The sequence below is a fragment of the Apium graveolens genome, chromosome 2 (assembly GCF_009905375.1).
Source record: "Apium graveolens cultivar Ventura chromosome 2, ASM990537v1, whole genome shotgun sequence".
NCBI classification, from domain to species: domain Eukaryota; kingdom Viridiplantae; phylum Streptophyta; class Magnoliopsida; order Apiales; family Apiaceae; genus Apium; species Apium graveolens.
In genome coordinates, this window is record NC_133648.1 from 23,968,656 (window position 1) to 23,985,035 (window position 16,380).

A 16,380-nucleotide genomic window follows, 5' to 3' on the forward strand; every position below is an offset into this window, starting at 1 on the left:
TAGATTATATTTGTATTTTGATGATTAAAAAAAATACAACCTTCTCCACTTATAGTAGGAGAATTTAGAAGATCATACATGAACCTATCAGTTACATCCTTTGAGTTCCATGGACCACAATTAATGTGTCTTTTGATATTTCTAATATAAAGAATTTAGTTTATAATTAACACATTCCCTCCTTAAACTAATTCCTTTCGATCCTTCATGCCCATCAACATTTTGAAAGTATCTAGCAGAGGCTTGGACAACGGTTTAGTGAGAACATCAGCAATCTGATCTCTATTAGCAACATGACGCAACTGCACATTCTTCTCCTTTACGTGTTCTCGAATAAAATGAAATCGCATATCAATGTGTTTGCTCCTTTCGTGATGCACTGGATTTTTGGCAAGCTCAATAGCAGATTTGTTATCAATTCTAATTTCAGTTGACATCGGTTGTGGAATTTTCAGCTCACGAACTAATCTTCTTAACCATATCGCATGACATACGTAGTAAGATGCTGCCACATACTCGGCCTCGCAGGTTGACAAAGAAACAATGGGCTGCTTCTTGGAGTACCATGTAAAAACCGTGTCTCCCATGAAAAACATGTATCCAGACGTACTTTTGCGATCATCTCCGTCTCCACACCAATCACTATCAGAATAGCCTAGCAGTTTGTAATACTCTGTCCTCGAGTAAAATAATCCTAGAGATTTTGTTCCTTGCACATATCGTAAAATTCTCTTTATTGCCTTCCAGTGAGCTTGTTTTGGGTGTTCCATAAATCTGCTCAAAATTCCAACACTATATGATAGATCAGGTCTCGTACATGTGAGATATCTCAAGCTCCCAACTAAGTTTTGATATAAGTTTGTCTCCACCGCGTTTCCTTCCTCAAATTTAGACAGCTTTGTGCCCAATTCCATAGGTGTTGCAACTGGATTACAGTGTTCCATACGAAATTTCTTTAAAATACTATTGGCATATACTTCTTGAGATATAAATATACCTGACTGATCTTGCTTCACTTCAATGCCAAGAAAAAATCTCAGCAGACCCAAGTCAGTCATCTCGAACTCTTGGGTCATCTCCTTCTTAAACTCTTTAATCATTTTCTCATTGTTTCCCATAAAAATGAGATCATCAACGTAAAGTGTAACGAACAGTAAACTCCCTTGTGTTTCCTTGACATAGAGAGCAGCTTCATAAGGACACTGCACAAACCCGTTCTTCTTGAAATAAGCATCAATGCGAGTGTTCCATGCTCGTGGCGCCTGTTTTAGACCATACAAGGCCTTATATAATCTCAACACCATCTTTTCTTTACCTGCCTTTACATATCCGGGTGGTTGGCTCACGTACACTTCCTCTTCTAGTGCTCCATTTAAGAAAGCCTATTTTACGTCCATCTAGTAAATGGGCCATTTACATTGAGCTGCTTGAGAGATCAATAGGCGTATTGTCTCCATTCTGGCAACAGGGGCGAAGACCTCATCGTAGTCTATTCCGGCCTTTTGTTGGTAGCCCTTCGCAGCTAATCGCGCTTTATATCTTTCTACTTCCCCCTGAGCATTCATTTTCTTTTTATAAACCCATTTAACATCAATAGGCTTACAACCTTCTGGAGGTTCAACAAGTTCCCAGGTTTTGTTCTTTTCGATGGCTTTAATTTCTTCATCCATTGCGGCATTCCATTTCTTGTATTTCACTGCTTCTCCAAAGTCTATGCTTTCTGCATCAGCCACCAAACACACTAGGTGTACCTCACCATGTTCATATATATCTTGTAAGCTTCTCATTCTAGGATTTCTGGGCTCATCCTCGTCAAATTCTTCTTCTCCAAGTGTATCAAAACTTTTAACTGGGATTTTAGAAATTTGAACATCTTCCTCTGCTGGTGCTTTATTCCAGTTCCACGCATCATCTTCTTCAATTTTCACATCTCGACTTACAACCACCTTCATAAAAATCGGGTCCAGGAGCCTATATGCTTTTGCTTTCTCGTCGTATCCAATGAAAATGTACTTCCTGCTCTTGTCATCCAATTTGTTCCTCCTTTGATCCGGTACATGTGAATATGCTAGGCTCCCAAAAACTTTAAGATGTGACACAGTAGGCTTTTTTCCACTCCATAATTCTTGAGGAGTTTTAATTCCCAAGTTTGAGTGAGGACACCGATTTTGAATATAAACGGCACACTGCACAGCCTCTGCCCAGAGCTCTTTAGGCAGTTTTTTGCACTTTAACATTGACCGAACCATGTCTAAGATAGTTCGATTCTTGCGTTCAGCCACGCCATTCTGTTGTGGTGAATATGGAGCAGTTAAAAACCTTCTAATTCCATGTTCTTCACAATATTCAGTGAATGCTTTTGATGTATATTCTCCGCCATTATCTGAACGCAATGACATGATTTGTAGTCCTGCCTTCTTTTCTACCAGCACTTTAAATTTCTTGAAAACTTTCAATGCCTCGGATTTTTCATTTAAGAAATAAACCCATGTTCTTCGAGAATAATCATCGATGAAAGTAATAAAGTACCTCCTGGAACCATATGACAGGGTGTAATTGGACCACATATGTCTGTGTGCACTAGCTCGAGAGGCTTTGAGGCTCGATAGATTGCCTTCTTCTGGAATGAGTTCCTTGTTTGCTTGCCCAGCACACACACTTCACAAAAATCGCCTGTACAATCCAAGCATGGCATCCCATAGACCATTCTTTTACTCGCCATCTCTTTCAAACCACCATAATGTAAGTGTCCAAGTCTCTTGTGCCATAAAATTGCATTGTCCCCTGACTTTGTTTGCAAACACATCTCCTGAATATTTTTCAAATTTAATTTGAACATCCGGTTTTCAGACATCTCAGCCTTAGCAATTATTCTGCCATATTTGTCCTTCAGGGACATGACTTTATTTTCCATAAAAATAGAGTATCCCTTTTCAAGCAGCTGTCCAAGACTTAGAATATTATTCTTCATGTCAGGAACGTAGTAAACATCTTCAATAGTTCCTTGTTTTTCGTCCTTTCTAGTGATGCAAATTTCACCCTTTCCTTTCACTTCAATTTTTGACGAATCTCCAAATGATATAACTCCAGAATTTATTTCCTTTAAATCAGTAAATAGATGCTTGAGGCCAGACATATGATTGTTGGCCCCACTATCAAGATACCACACAATTTCATCTTCAGGAATCATACATTTGCATACCATGAGTAGAACACCTTTATCTTGCTTTTCCTCCGTTTCGGCCAGATTTGATTGTTCCTCAACCTTCTTGTTATACCAGCAGTCTTTGGCAAAATGACCATGTTTCCGTAATTGTAGCATTCAACGGATCTGCTACCTCTTACAGGATTGAACCTTCTTCCTCTGCTGTGACCTCGTACTTGTCCTCTCCAGTTTGGTTGATATGTTTGAGCCTTTTCTTCATATCTACTACTTCCAGGCCCACGTCCTCTGCCTCTGGAAAAATTATGATTTGTACGTCCACGTCCTCTTCCTGGTCCTCTAGAATATTGCGTGTATAACACCTTCTCTTTGTCTTCAACAGTGACATCAGTTTTTAGTACTTGAGAGTCCACCTCTTCCTTTTTCAACAAACATTCTGAATATGCTTGTAATGATCCCATGAGTTGATCAACGGTCATAGTTTCTGTATCATTTGACTCTTCAATAGAAATCCCAACAAGCTACAACTTTGTGTTCAATGATCGTAATATTTTCTCATTAACACGAGCATCTTCAATCTTTTCTCCGTAATTCTTCATTTGATTTACAACCGAGGAAACTCTCGTGAAGTAATACGGAACTGATTCCGTATCTTTCATATGCAAAGACTCAAATTCACCACGTAGGGTTTGTAATCGTACCTTTTTTACTTTATCCACGCCTTTAAAATTGTTCTGCGAAATTTCCCAGGCCTCCTTCGCTCTTGCTGCAGATGCGATTTTCTCAAACATGGCTTCATCTAAGCCCATATGTATGATAGACAAGGCTTGTTGATCTTGTTTCCGTGCTTGTAATAGTTTGTTTTTCTGAGCCTGATTCAAGGCTCCTTCAATCTCTGGTTCATCGTATCCTTTCTCGACAATCTCCCATGCCTCCTGTGATCCAAGCAATGCTTTCATCCGGATGCACCAGTGACCATAGTTGTCTTTTGTAAGCTTTGGGACTGAAACAAAATTGCTCATTTTAATTTGATGATGGCTCTGATGTATCTAGCTCTGATACCAATCTGTTAGGGTATTGGGGTGTTGCTGTGTATAGAATTCTAGTATAATTTCAGTAATCTCAAACACAAAGGCTGAACAGTTACTGCTGGAACTTGTTCTCTGCTACTACTACATTATATTTGTGTTCTGATGATTAAAAATAATACAACCTTCTCCACTTATAGTAGGAGAATTTAGAAGATCATACATGAACCTATCAGTTACATCCTTTGAGTTCCATGGACCACAATTAATGTGTCTTTTGATATTTCTAATATAAAGAATTTAGTTTATAATTAACATAAATATATCCCAAATTGAATTTTTTTTTCTAATTTAATTGTAAGAGCATCTCCAACTCACTACACCTGTTAGGTATAATATCTACGTGTTACTCTATTATACGTAATGGCAAGACGTGTTAGATATAAATTTAGATAATGAAAAACAAGCACGTCATCTAACCTAAATTTTATTCAAAATTTTATTATTTGTTTTTATAACATGTTTAAAATTTAAATATATAATATTATAATATGAAAATGATATATATATTTATATATATCTTCATAATTATTATAAGTATAGATGTACTGCTTAGTATTTTTATTATCAAAAAAATGTTATGTAATATTAACTGTGATAAAGTTATTTTATTGTTAACTAAATTTATAAAAATTCTAATATATTAATATATGTTTTAGTCATATATTTTATTTTATATGTAAGTAATGTTCATAATAATTACTCATTTTTATTTTATAATGTTTACTTTAAAATATTGATATAAATATAAAAATGTTATAATATTATATAAAATATCTTTTTATTAAATATATTATTTTATTTCCACTAATATAAAACATAATTAATTAAACTTCTTTTCAAAAAAAGAAATAACTAAACTTTTTCATTTATATATAAAATTAATAAAAAGAGTAATATTATGAATATAGCTAATAATTATAACTAATGTCATTGGAGCAAAAATGATTACAGGTTCAATAAAATTTTAGCTAATCATATTTTAGCTAACAGTTTTAGATTTTATCCTTGTAGATGCGGGTTACTACTACTACACAATCCATACCTTCCAGGATTCATTAATGTTTTTTCTTATATATAAATTGTCAAATATCGTGTACAAATCAGGACATTTAAAAGAATTGAAAATATTATACTCATTTGCTGATTGATTTATATCAGTAGTAATATTTTTTATCAAGGTGTTGCAATATATGATGGCCTCTGTGCACTTGCAAGTTTTGACGGAACCGAGCAGAAGGCCAAGGTCATCGACAAAATTAATTTTGGCAACTTTCTAGAGTTGGTTACTGAAGTGAGGGAACTTATTCATGATTTTTATTCAAGTCATTATGCTTCATGCTTGGACTACCTTGAAGGTGTACGACCAAATTCATAGCAAAGCTCTGAAACAGTATATACCTCCATTTGTGTCTGTTTATATGCGCATGATAGCCGATACTTTCAAAACCCAAACCCGTGGCTGGGTTAGAGGATGAACCAAATTACTTGATAACAGAAAATCAAATACAGGCTTGTATAAATTTGCATAACTAAATCTTGTATGGCCAGACATGCTATTTACATCCTTCAGATTATTCTAGCATTTCTTCTGGAATGTCATTAGACATCCGGAGTCTATAGAGTTCTTCAACGAGTTGCATCAAAGGAATTATCATTTGTAGTTAAGCCAAAGTGTTCAAGAAGAAAAAAAAAATAATACTCTTGGACGCAGCTAGTGACTATATTTATAGTGATCAAATAAAACCTAATTTATAGGGTATTCTAGTAATTTTTAGCAAATATTTATTATTTTTACAACTTAAATATCCATATATGAGTTATATTTGAGGTAAAATTTAACTATAGGACATATAAATAGTTTTGAAATAAAATGGGATATATTTATAAAGTGACCCCTAAATTTGGGACATATTACACAAATTTCCTTTATTTTTATATTACATTCAAATATTTTAAATTATTACTTAAAATTTAACGATTATTATTTACAATATCAAATTGATAAATCAATCAAATATAACTTATTTTACATCTAATAGTGTAATATAATTTTAATAAAAGATATTTAATGTGCAATTTCAGTCCACCGTATCATCTTTTCTCCTTCGTTCTTCCTATTTAGCTGAACGCACTTCACTTCGGCATTATTGCAATTATTTTTTATTTTGCATTCAAATATTCTTAATTATTACTTAAAATTTAACAATTATTATTTATAATAACAAATTGATAAATCAATCAAATATAACTTATTTTACTTCTAATAGTTCAATATAATTTTTAATAAAGAATATTTAAAATATTATATATTTTATATAAAAATCAGATTTTTATTTAGACTTCTTAAAATGCTAAACTTTTATCGGGGTCTAAACTAAACTTTATCTGGGATTTTTCGAATTTCACGCTGAGAAAAAATAATTAAGGCCCTCGCCAGGTTGGACTTTTTTCTTGATGGGCTTTTTTTGTAGTTTTTTTCAGTATGGGCCGGAATTTCGGTCCTCTGTTCCGGAACAACAGTGAAATGCGGACAATCGGAGAACCCTTGCCGGAATTAAACGACGGCCTCTTCTATTCCAATCGCGTCCGACCCTCTGATTCTGGTATTTTATATCTATGTAACTATTTTCTATTTTCTCTTACACAAAATAAATTTGTGTAATCATTATTCTAACTCACTACATTATATAAACAGGTCTCACACTTATTCATTTTTACTCCACCAAGTACAAGAGTTCAGCTCCTTTGCAAGGGTAATCCACTTTATCACTATACTTATCTTCTTTTTTTAAATTACAATTGAGTTTATTTTCTCGGGTGAACGAGAGTCGAAACCAGAACTAGTGACATTGTGACAACAATAGAGAAACCCTTACGAATTGACCCACAGAAAGTAGTGTTTATAAGCTTCAGATTCTGCAATTAAAGTTGTTGTTCCATATATTGATATTGTATGAGTTTTGGAATTGTTGTAGCTTTATAGTTAGTAGTATCTCGCGTAATTTATAAGTTGTCTAGATGTTGCGAATTTTGTCTGAAATTTAAGCGTCTGGGTTGCTTTATTTATAATTAGTTCTGTTAACTGTTGCAAAGGTGCTCCTGCCTTCTGCTACGATAGAGTTCAATTCGTAACTCTTATCTCTCCTATGATTGAAACTTTATCAACTACAGAAATATGTTGAATAATACTAATGCATTAGGGTATATAGCTTTATGGACCTACACTTTGCCCACTCCTGAGTGCATGTTAATGTTAGTGTGCAAACTCTAACTTTTCTCTTTTTTCATGAATGGCTGACGGATGGTTGCAGAGAATCGAGAATGGACAGGTTAGTTTTCAAATTGACATAAATGTCTTTTGATTGTCTGGGGTTGTAGAAACTAGTGTTTCTCAAAGTGCGAATTCCCTTGCAGATAACCGTTGATGACACGATTGTTACAGACCCTATCAAAGTTCTAAGGTATTGTGGTATATTGGTTTGATTTAGTAGTTAGTACATCTTTGTACTGTTTTTTGATAAGCTTGATACTAGTGCTGCTTCAGAATTGCAATATCATCGAATTCCTTGGAGAGAACCTGATGCACCATACTTGCTTGGAGTTCTATTTGAAGATGATCATTTGGTATATAACAAACTTCAGTCTCATCGTCCAGAGTATAATATATGTAGTTGCATATTTTTTAAAGTTTAAAGTCTATGTATGCAGATTAATAGGAAGTTAAATAGGGTGCATTTAAGTCTTATCAGATATTTATCTGAATTTATTGTTTTATGGCCTTTCTTTGGTTCTCCTTCTGTTTCCCAGAAGAAGTTATATTGTAATCTTCTATTTTACTTTAGGGTCCACAAGTATGACGAAAAGAAAAACCCTTTGCAAGCTATCTTACAAATGTGGCTCTAATGAGATGATTTGTGTGTAAACATAAGATATATAGATGTCAGGTTCACTTATTTGATGGTTTCTTGTTTAATGTTGAGGTGTATATATTGTATGCAGATTGCACTAGACAAGCCATCCGGTCTCCAAGTTTTACCGGGAGGACTATTCCAGCACCGGACTGTTTTGACTCAATTACAGTGGCACGCAATCAAACAAAGTTCTATATTTGCATGTCAACAGACAAACCCTGTCCCTGTTCATGGTCAACTCTTATATCAGCAAAGACAAAGCTTGCAAAAGCTTGTATATCGGCATATTTTGCAGATGGAACCTCAACTCTTGGGAGTACTAGGAAAATAACCTGAGTTTGGAAAATAAGTTTTTGGAATATAATTTTCTATGATCCCACAAGATTTTCTGAAAAATAATTTAGATTCCTTTGTAAAGTTCTAAATCATTGTTTTAATGAACTGTTCTAAGAATCTGGAAATTGTTTACCCTAATATGATAACAGTTTCCAAATATCCTCCTTAGAAATACATTTTATTATATTTGAACTACACAGAAATCCGGATTCTGTTTGTCTTAGACCAAACAAATGGATAATCAGAAATTTGTTTTAGCCAAATTAAACAGACTTTAGAAGATCATTAAAATATATTCTGAATCGATATTTTTTGCGAAACTGATGTAGCTCAAGTCCAAAATATTTACGTGCATGGCATGCTCAGCTAAAATAAAATAACTGTATGAAGTTGTTTTTGTTCGTGGCTGTTGACAACAAATCTTCCTGTAGTTGTGGACCCTTGGGAGTTAAGTTCATCTATTATTATATAAGTTTAAATATTGAATCTTTTCTTTCAGTATGTGGCAACCACGTAGTATAGATAATAGTATAGATGAGTGTTTTAACAATATACCTTTTAAGTTTTAACAGTTTATTATATAACCTTAAAGAGCAAATTTATTAATAATATAACAACTGTTGTTGGGGTTTGGAAAAAGTAGTGCTTACCCAAATTATAAATTATACTCCATTCTAATTATTATAGTAAGCCATAAATATAAACATTCATATCGCGAAGTTTTAAAACACTAGTGGGAGGACCAAGCTGGATTTTATTTGTATCTTGGGAACAAACATTTTTAATTATTTCGAGTAACCGGGAAACGTGGAACATCCTCATATTTCTTCCTTCTTTCTTTTTTTCCCATAAAAGTAGGTGATTAAGATTAAACAGAAAAGTTTTACTAAAGATTAAACATAACTTATTGAATCTAATTTGAATTCATATTTCAAAATGTTATATAATCTATTACATTTTTTATATACATTTTTAATTACTCCTGTAGTTTCATGTTAGTAATTTCATCATATGCGTTAAATATGATTCATTAAATAATTCATATACTAGTTATTAAGAGTATCAAAATTATATATTATTAAGAGTATCAAAATTATATTTTTTAAAAATAAATATATTATCAAATTAATAAATTATTTGCAAGATAAAATCTTGGACATATTATATATTAAACTTACAAAACAATTTATTTGTTAACAACTAATTTAGTTTATAAGTTGAAAATTGTATGAATCAAAACTATTGGTTGAAATCATTTTATAAAATATGAGTAGCTAGTTATAAATGCATATCTTGTAATCTATATTGGTCAAAATCATTTCGTTCATATCGCTTCAACTTCATATTTGAGTCGTTGAAAGTATTTATCATGCGGTTCATATTGGCGATCCACGTGATAAGTTTTAATTGGTCAAAAGCATTTTGTGCGGATTGCTCTTGCATCATATCTGAGTCATTCATTAAAATTGCTTATCATGTGGTCCATATATTCGTGGACAGCTATCCGCGTGATAATCTTTTATTGGTCAAAATTGTTTTGTGCGGATCGCTTTTGCATCTTGCATATCAAGCGATCCATATTCGTTGTACACGTTCAATTCTGAACTTAACCGTTGGTTGATTTTTGTCAAGCACAACTCATGTTACTCCTATAAATTACTCTTCTTGTTATCCTCGTGTAGAACTTGTATCTTTAACTCTTTTTCTCTCCCCCTACTTCCCATTTAACACATCTCTTTAATTTTTTCGGTGAACTTTCCATATCCTTCTACAAGTTTACTGTTAAATATTCAAACCAACGCTCAAAAATCATGCATCCTGTAATTTTAAACACTATTTATCCCTCAAAATTTGAATAGATCAAAGAGGATTGTTTATGATACATCAAAAAAAAATTCTAGGTGGAGAAAGACTTTGAGGGAGCGGTATCCAATTCTTCCTCCAATGCTTCTTGGACTAAACGCACTTCCCTTGATAACATATTTCTTCTAGTGTACGCCCTGTCAGAAATCACTAATGAGATTTTCGACAACTGGGACTGCAACTTCTTCATACTTACATGCCATAAGCAGAGCTGTGATCCCAACTAGCTGGAGCTTTTTACGTACCACAGGGTGAATGGCCAAGAACCTATCAATTAGATTCACAGTCAAGTACAGGGTCTCCTGCATCAGCTCGAACTTGAAGTGGATCTGCTCATTCCATGATATAGTTAACAATGTTTGCTGTATAGTACTTCAAATTGTAAAAGACAATAATGTTTAACACCAACCTCAATTGAATAGTAAATTGCAGTATTTACTTGTAAGGTAGATTCATGGTTCTTATATTTTTTTTTTATGTTTTCATGTAACTATTTTCATATAAAGGAGGACTTTCCATTTCAATTGTGTAGTTTTTCAACCCTAGTTATGCCGTGCTCTTGCTGATATTGACATCACTGCTATTCTTCCAAACATATTTCGCTGATAAAGTTCCCAAATTTCTTGTTGAACATAAAAATTTTGTAAACAGTTTAAGTATAATCTGCACATGTATACATACAGGTATTTTTGATCTCTTGTTGCTACATATGCAAATTTTATTGCAGATATCCTGTCCCTCTTTGCAATTATGACTAATACACATGTAATTAGTATACATAAAGAAATAACAATTGTAGATACATTAAAAGATGACAAATGCAGATTTCCTATGTCGGATGCACATATAATTGTGCTTCCTTATTTGTAATTATTCAACAGTCAATATTTTTAATTACAAAGTACATTCGTGAAAAGATTTAAGCATGTTACTAAGCAATATTAGCAAATTTACTTGTAAACAAGTTGCAATTACTTTGAAAATTGATAATACCTTTCAAGATATGTAATCCTACGTTTAATTGATAGCAACTCAATGAATTACATAAACTATTTCAACGTATTGATAATGATAACCAATAAGTATAATGCTAATAGATCCAAAAACTAAAGACATGTCGAGAATTACATGAACCGGTATTAATAGGTAAATACTAATAAATCCAGGTCAAGTAACTAAGACAAAGTTCTTTTTTTTTGCCCAGTAATTAACACAATGTTAATATAATATAAAAACAGCCATAAAGTACATGTAAGAGTTCCTAATTTCATCATAATAAAATCAAATCCCAACAAATTTCCCTATCGCACAGTAATTAGTACAGCGATTTAACAATACTAAGAACTTCTTCTTGATTCTCACCCTGCTGAATATAACGTTTAGCCAGCTCTAACCTATCCCTGTACTCGGGTTTTTTCTGGGCCATGTTGCTTAGCAGGCGATTTATCTTTTCCCGTATATATGGCGAGCGTACTGTGTTAAACTCATATTCAACAGCATTACCCTTCTTTTTTGTAATCTTTAAGTTTTCTCGCATGCCCGATTTAACCAAAGCATAACGAAATCGATACTGGCTAATTCTTACCGCTGGAGTAAGGATGGAAGACGGGTCTTGAAAGCGAAAGCAGATGGAAGGCTTACAGCATGTTCCATAGTAGTGTCCGAGAAGAGTGCGTAAATTGACAAGGCTGCATGATTCTTCTGGGGTTATTTTTGGGCTTGGCATGACAGGTTTCGAAGTGTTGGTGCTCTCGCTTATAGTGAGGTTCATTAAGGCATTGATGGGAGGGCTAAAAGAATCTGTTATTGTGAGTTTTTCGAAAGCTGCGATGGCAGGAGCTACGTAATCCATCTAGAATGAACTCAATAGATGCTCAGGATTTACTTGATGATGTACGATCAAGGCTTCATACAATATATATTTATAGAGACTTTTAATAGTCCGACTATGCTTAGGAATCAGGCTCCTCCTGTCCTGTGTTTACCGATCGATCTATGGTTTGGATTTAACATTTAACTAAAGTAAAAAGCCATGCTAGGCACGGGTCTCTATTTTTATCGAAATATTATTTCGAACGAATTTACGTCTATGAGAAATTAATTTTCGAATACAAGAAATGATTATTTTAACTTTATTTTATATTCATACATCAATTACTTGAAGTTTGTTTATAGGGATATGCATTGGGCCATGATCAGGAAGTGTTATTTGATCCCCAAACTCACCCTACACCCCGAATGGATATTCTATTCCTTTACAGTCCTCACTCGACTCGAATGGGGAATCCTGCGAGAATTCTGGATATAATTAAAAATAATAATCATGTATTTTTATTTTTTTAAAAAAATTCTACTAATTCGTATTATACAAAAACATTAGTAATATCTCATATTTTTAAAATCAAATCATATTAAAATTGATTTACAATATAAAAATATGATAAATTAAAATTTAGACAAATATTTCTCAAAACAAAAGGGCAAAATTGATTTACATTTTTATAATTTCTCAAAACAAAAGGGCAAAATTGTGATTTCACGACCATTAAAATGGCTCTTTTTACCCTTAATTGACATATAATATATAGTAGGAGAAGTTTGTTAAATTTATTTAATATTAGTTAAAGTTTCAATTTATAATAAAATAACAGAATGCTTTTTTGGTAAGTTACCTTTAGGAATCAAAGTTTTGATCGTATACTTTATATCAATAGATAAAAACCAATACATAAAAATCATGGATTACATATAAAATAAAATATTATGTTACATTTAAATAAATTTTAATTACTATTTTATAAGAATAATGTATTTATTTTTAAAAATAGTTTCAAAAAAAATAATAAACAATTTAGTAAAAATAATTTCCTTTTTTTCGAGGTTGTAACTTTTTTTTTGAATAATTAGGCTAATACATAAGTGTTTTATTTAGGGATGAACATGAATAAAACAATCGACTACAATTCAAAATATGCTAAGAAATAATTATTTTTTACAAATATGAATTATAACCTTACAAATGAGTAACCGTTCTTAAAAAAAATTCAAAATTTTTGGCAAAACGACATTCAATCCAGAATTTGGGACGACAAATAATAAAATTTTAATTTGAACTCAGAGCAAAGAAATAATTTAGTTGAAGAAAAAATCGTAAATTTGTATTTGATATTAAAAATGCGCAAAAGTCTTATCGGTCAGGTTTTATTCAATTTTTAAAAAGTCCAGTTTTTAAAATAAATAGGGTCAGACTTTTTTAAAATAGTGTCGGGTCGACTTCCTCATAAATATGAGATCTATTTTAGGTCCGTGAGCAGATTGGGCCGGATTTTATCAGTGTTTTTCTTATCTATACTATTATATTAAAGATGAAATCATGAAAGTTTGGTGGATAGTAGTTTTGGTCACCATAATTATAATAATATTTAAAATAAAACACTCTCATAAATAGATAAATATTCATAAAATAATTATAATATGACTAATAGTTTTTGTTAAAATAAAATAAAATATAAAATTCACCCTGCTGGACTAAACAAAATTATACTATTGATCCAATTTTAAATAAAAAATTAAAAAAATTACATATAGTTAGTTGGATTTAAAGAATCGGGCTAAAATTAAATAATAAATATTATTGTTCCCGCTAAAAATATTATATTATTGGACCGGACTATAACAAAAGAAAATTTTTGGGGTCGATATAATGTCATAAAACTAAACCAAAATAATACATATTATCCATCCGGTCTAAAATAAAATAATAATCACCCCGGACTAAAATAAAATTAAACAAAATAGTAAGTATAATTATAAACATTGTACACACAAGTAAACTATCAAACTTTAGTATTTTTACTATAAGGGTCGGATCCTTCTTGTCCCACTCTTCTAAACTTATATTATACATACTAATGAATTAGATACATGTTAATTTTTTTTTAATTTTTTTTATCGTAGGTAACCTGCAGCCACTACCCTTAATATAATAATTATCTTTAATTTGAATTTAATTTTAGCGTAAATCGATAATATACATTATTTTTTTTAGCCACATGCCCTTTATCTACCAAATCCAGATAATTACATCTAACTTTTTTTAATTTTATTTTAGCTTGGTGAATATTATTATGTTTTAAATCGAATAAATAATATATTTTATTTTGTTTTAGCATATTGGCATTATATCGATCAACGAATTACCTTTCAAATTTTGATTTTGTTTCTAATCCGATTCAGCATTAAAGATGAAATAATGAAAGTTTGGTTGGTAGTTCGTCTGGTCACCGTAATTATAGTATTATTTAAAATAAAATACTTTCATAAATAGATAAATATTCATAACATAATTATAATATATTTTCGTTAAAAGAAAAATAATATATAAATTTCTGCCGATCGGGCTAAACAAAATTATACTATTGATCTGATTTTAAATAATTTTTTTAAAAAAAAACTACATACATTTAGTTGTATTTGAAGAATCGGGTTAAAATCAAATAATAAATATTATTGATCCCGCTAAGAATATTATATTAATGAAACAAATTATAACAAAATAAAAATTTGAAAGGAAATTTGTGGTGTCGATATTATGTTATCAAACTAAAATAAAATAATACATATTATCCATTCGGTCTAAAATAAAATAATAATCATCCAAGGCTAAAATAAAATTAAACAAAATAGTAAGTATAATTAGCTGGATTTGGTTGATATAACGGGCCTCAAGCTAACATAAATTTTTTGTCATTGACACATAAAATTTTACCATTGATTCGGGTTTAAACATATTAAACTAATATAAATTTGAATATAGTTAGTTGTGGCTCTAAAAAAAATATATAGTTGAATTTGGTCAGTTCACGGACTAATAACAATTCGTATATTATTGATCTTAGCTAAAATTTACCTTTTAATTAAATATAGTAATCTTTCGTAAACACACCTATAAATAACAATAAAAATATAAATTTCAATCATTACATTTTTTTTAAACTGTAGTATCACTTAGTTATACACCTATATGTATATTTGTGGCGCCCTAAAATCCGGGGTCAGGGATCTCGGAGGCCACGCCATCTCAATCACTATAAACCACATACATCGCATCACAATATATAAATACTCACACTTAATGACCTTACACTTATCACACACACACTTACAGGTTATTGTCTTGGAAACGAGCCATTCATTACTAGAGTAAATCAAACCACAGAGTGATAATTAGTACAACCCAAAAGTAATTAAGTCTTATCGGGGAATAACCTTTAAGTAAGGCTAGTCCGTCGGCCAAATATACGTTGCTTATTTATTACCTTATATAAGTCATACTTATAAATAATCCGAACTAAAAATAACTGAAAACCAATTCAGCTTATTCGGTCTACCTGTGGTACAACACCAAACAACCTACGAAATAGCTGGCCATTTCGTACCCGTTTCCTGGATGTGTGTCTCATGATAGGTATCTTGATTCAGTGTTGTGTTGTATCAATTTAAGAAAACAAGTGTGAGCTATAATGCCCAGCATAATAATGTACAGTATGAAATGACTATATGATAAACTCAAGTAAAAACATTATATATGATATTTATATCTTATTCAAAAATAGTTTTCAGTGGTGATACACACCTTCTTTTGAAAATAATTCTTTAGGGGATTTATTATCATGCAAATACCTTAATGGTAAACCCAGCACCTAGGCTTGGGTTACGGTATTGCATCACAATTCCAATTGGAAGAATATGACATTCACTGGAGCCACCGCATACGATGATCAGTCGTACTACGGAATAGTAATATTTTCTACATGTAGATGGAAGATTCCCTTTTTATTATTGGTTATCACTCTGGCCACATTCGGGCCTTTCTGTGTCCATCCCTCTCAGGTACACACTTTGCGTCTATCCCTCTCAAGACACGGTTTTGCGCTCATCCCTCTCAAGTACGCATACTCCACATGTTTATCAATATATAAGATACCTTCTCATGTGGTAGTAAATTGGTAGTCTC

The 16,380-nt window shown here is 31.8% G+C and overlaps 1 protein-coding gene and 1 pseudogene across 1 annotated transcript; one reads left to right on the plus strand and one right to left on the minus strand.

Moving 5' to 3' along the window:
* Window positions 1-3,684: 3,684 nt before the first annotated feature.
* LOC141686687 (uncharacterized) lies at window positions 3,685-4,185 on the minus strand. The gene has a single exon (XM_074491743.1). It carries the CDS (start codon window positions 4,183-4,185, stop codon window positions 3,685-3,687), a length of 501 nt encoding a protein of 166 aa, XP_074347844.1.
* A 2,593-nt stretch (window positions 4,186-6,778) lies between these two features.
* The window catches only part of LOC141686696 (RNA pseudouridine synthase 5-like), a 30,387-nt pseudogene continuing 20,785 nt past the window's right edge, over window positions 6,779-16,380 (plus strand).

Excerpts from the sequence above, each read along its gene's own strand:
- LOC141686687 (XM_074491743.1), bottom strand. The coding sequence starts at position 4,185 with ATGAGCAATTTTGTTTCAGTCCCAAAGCTTACAAAAGACAACTATGGT.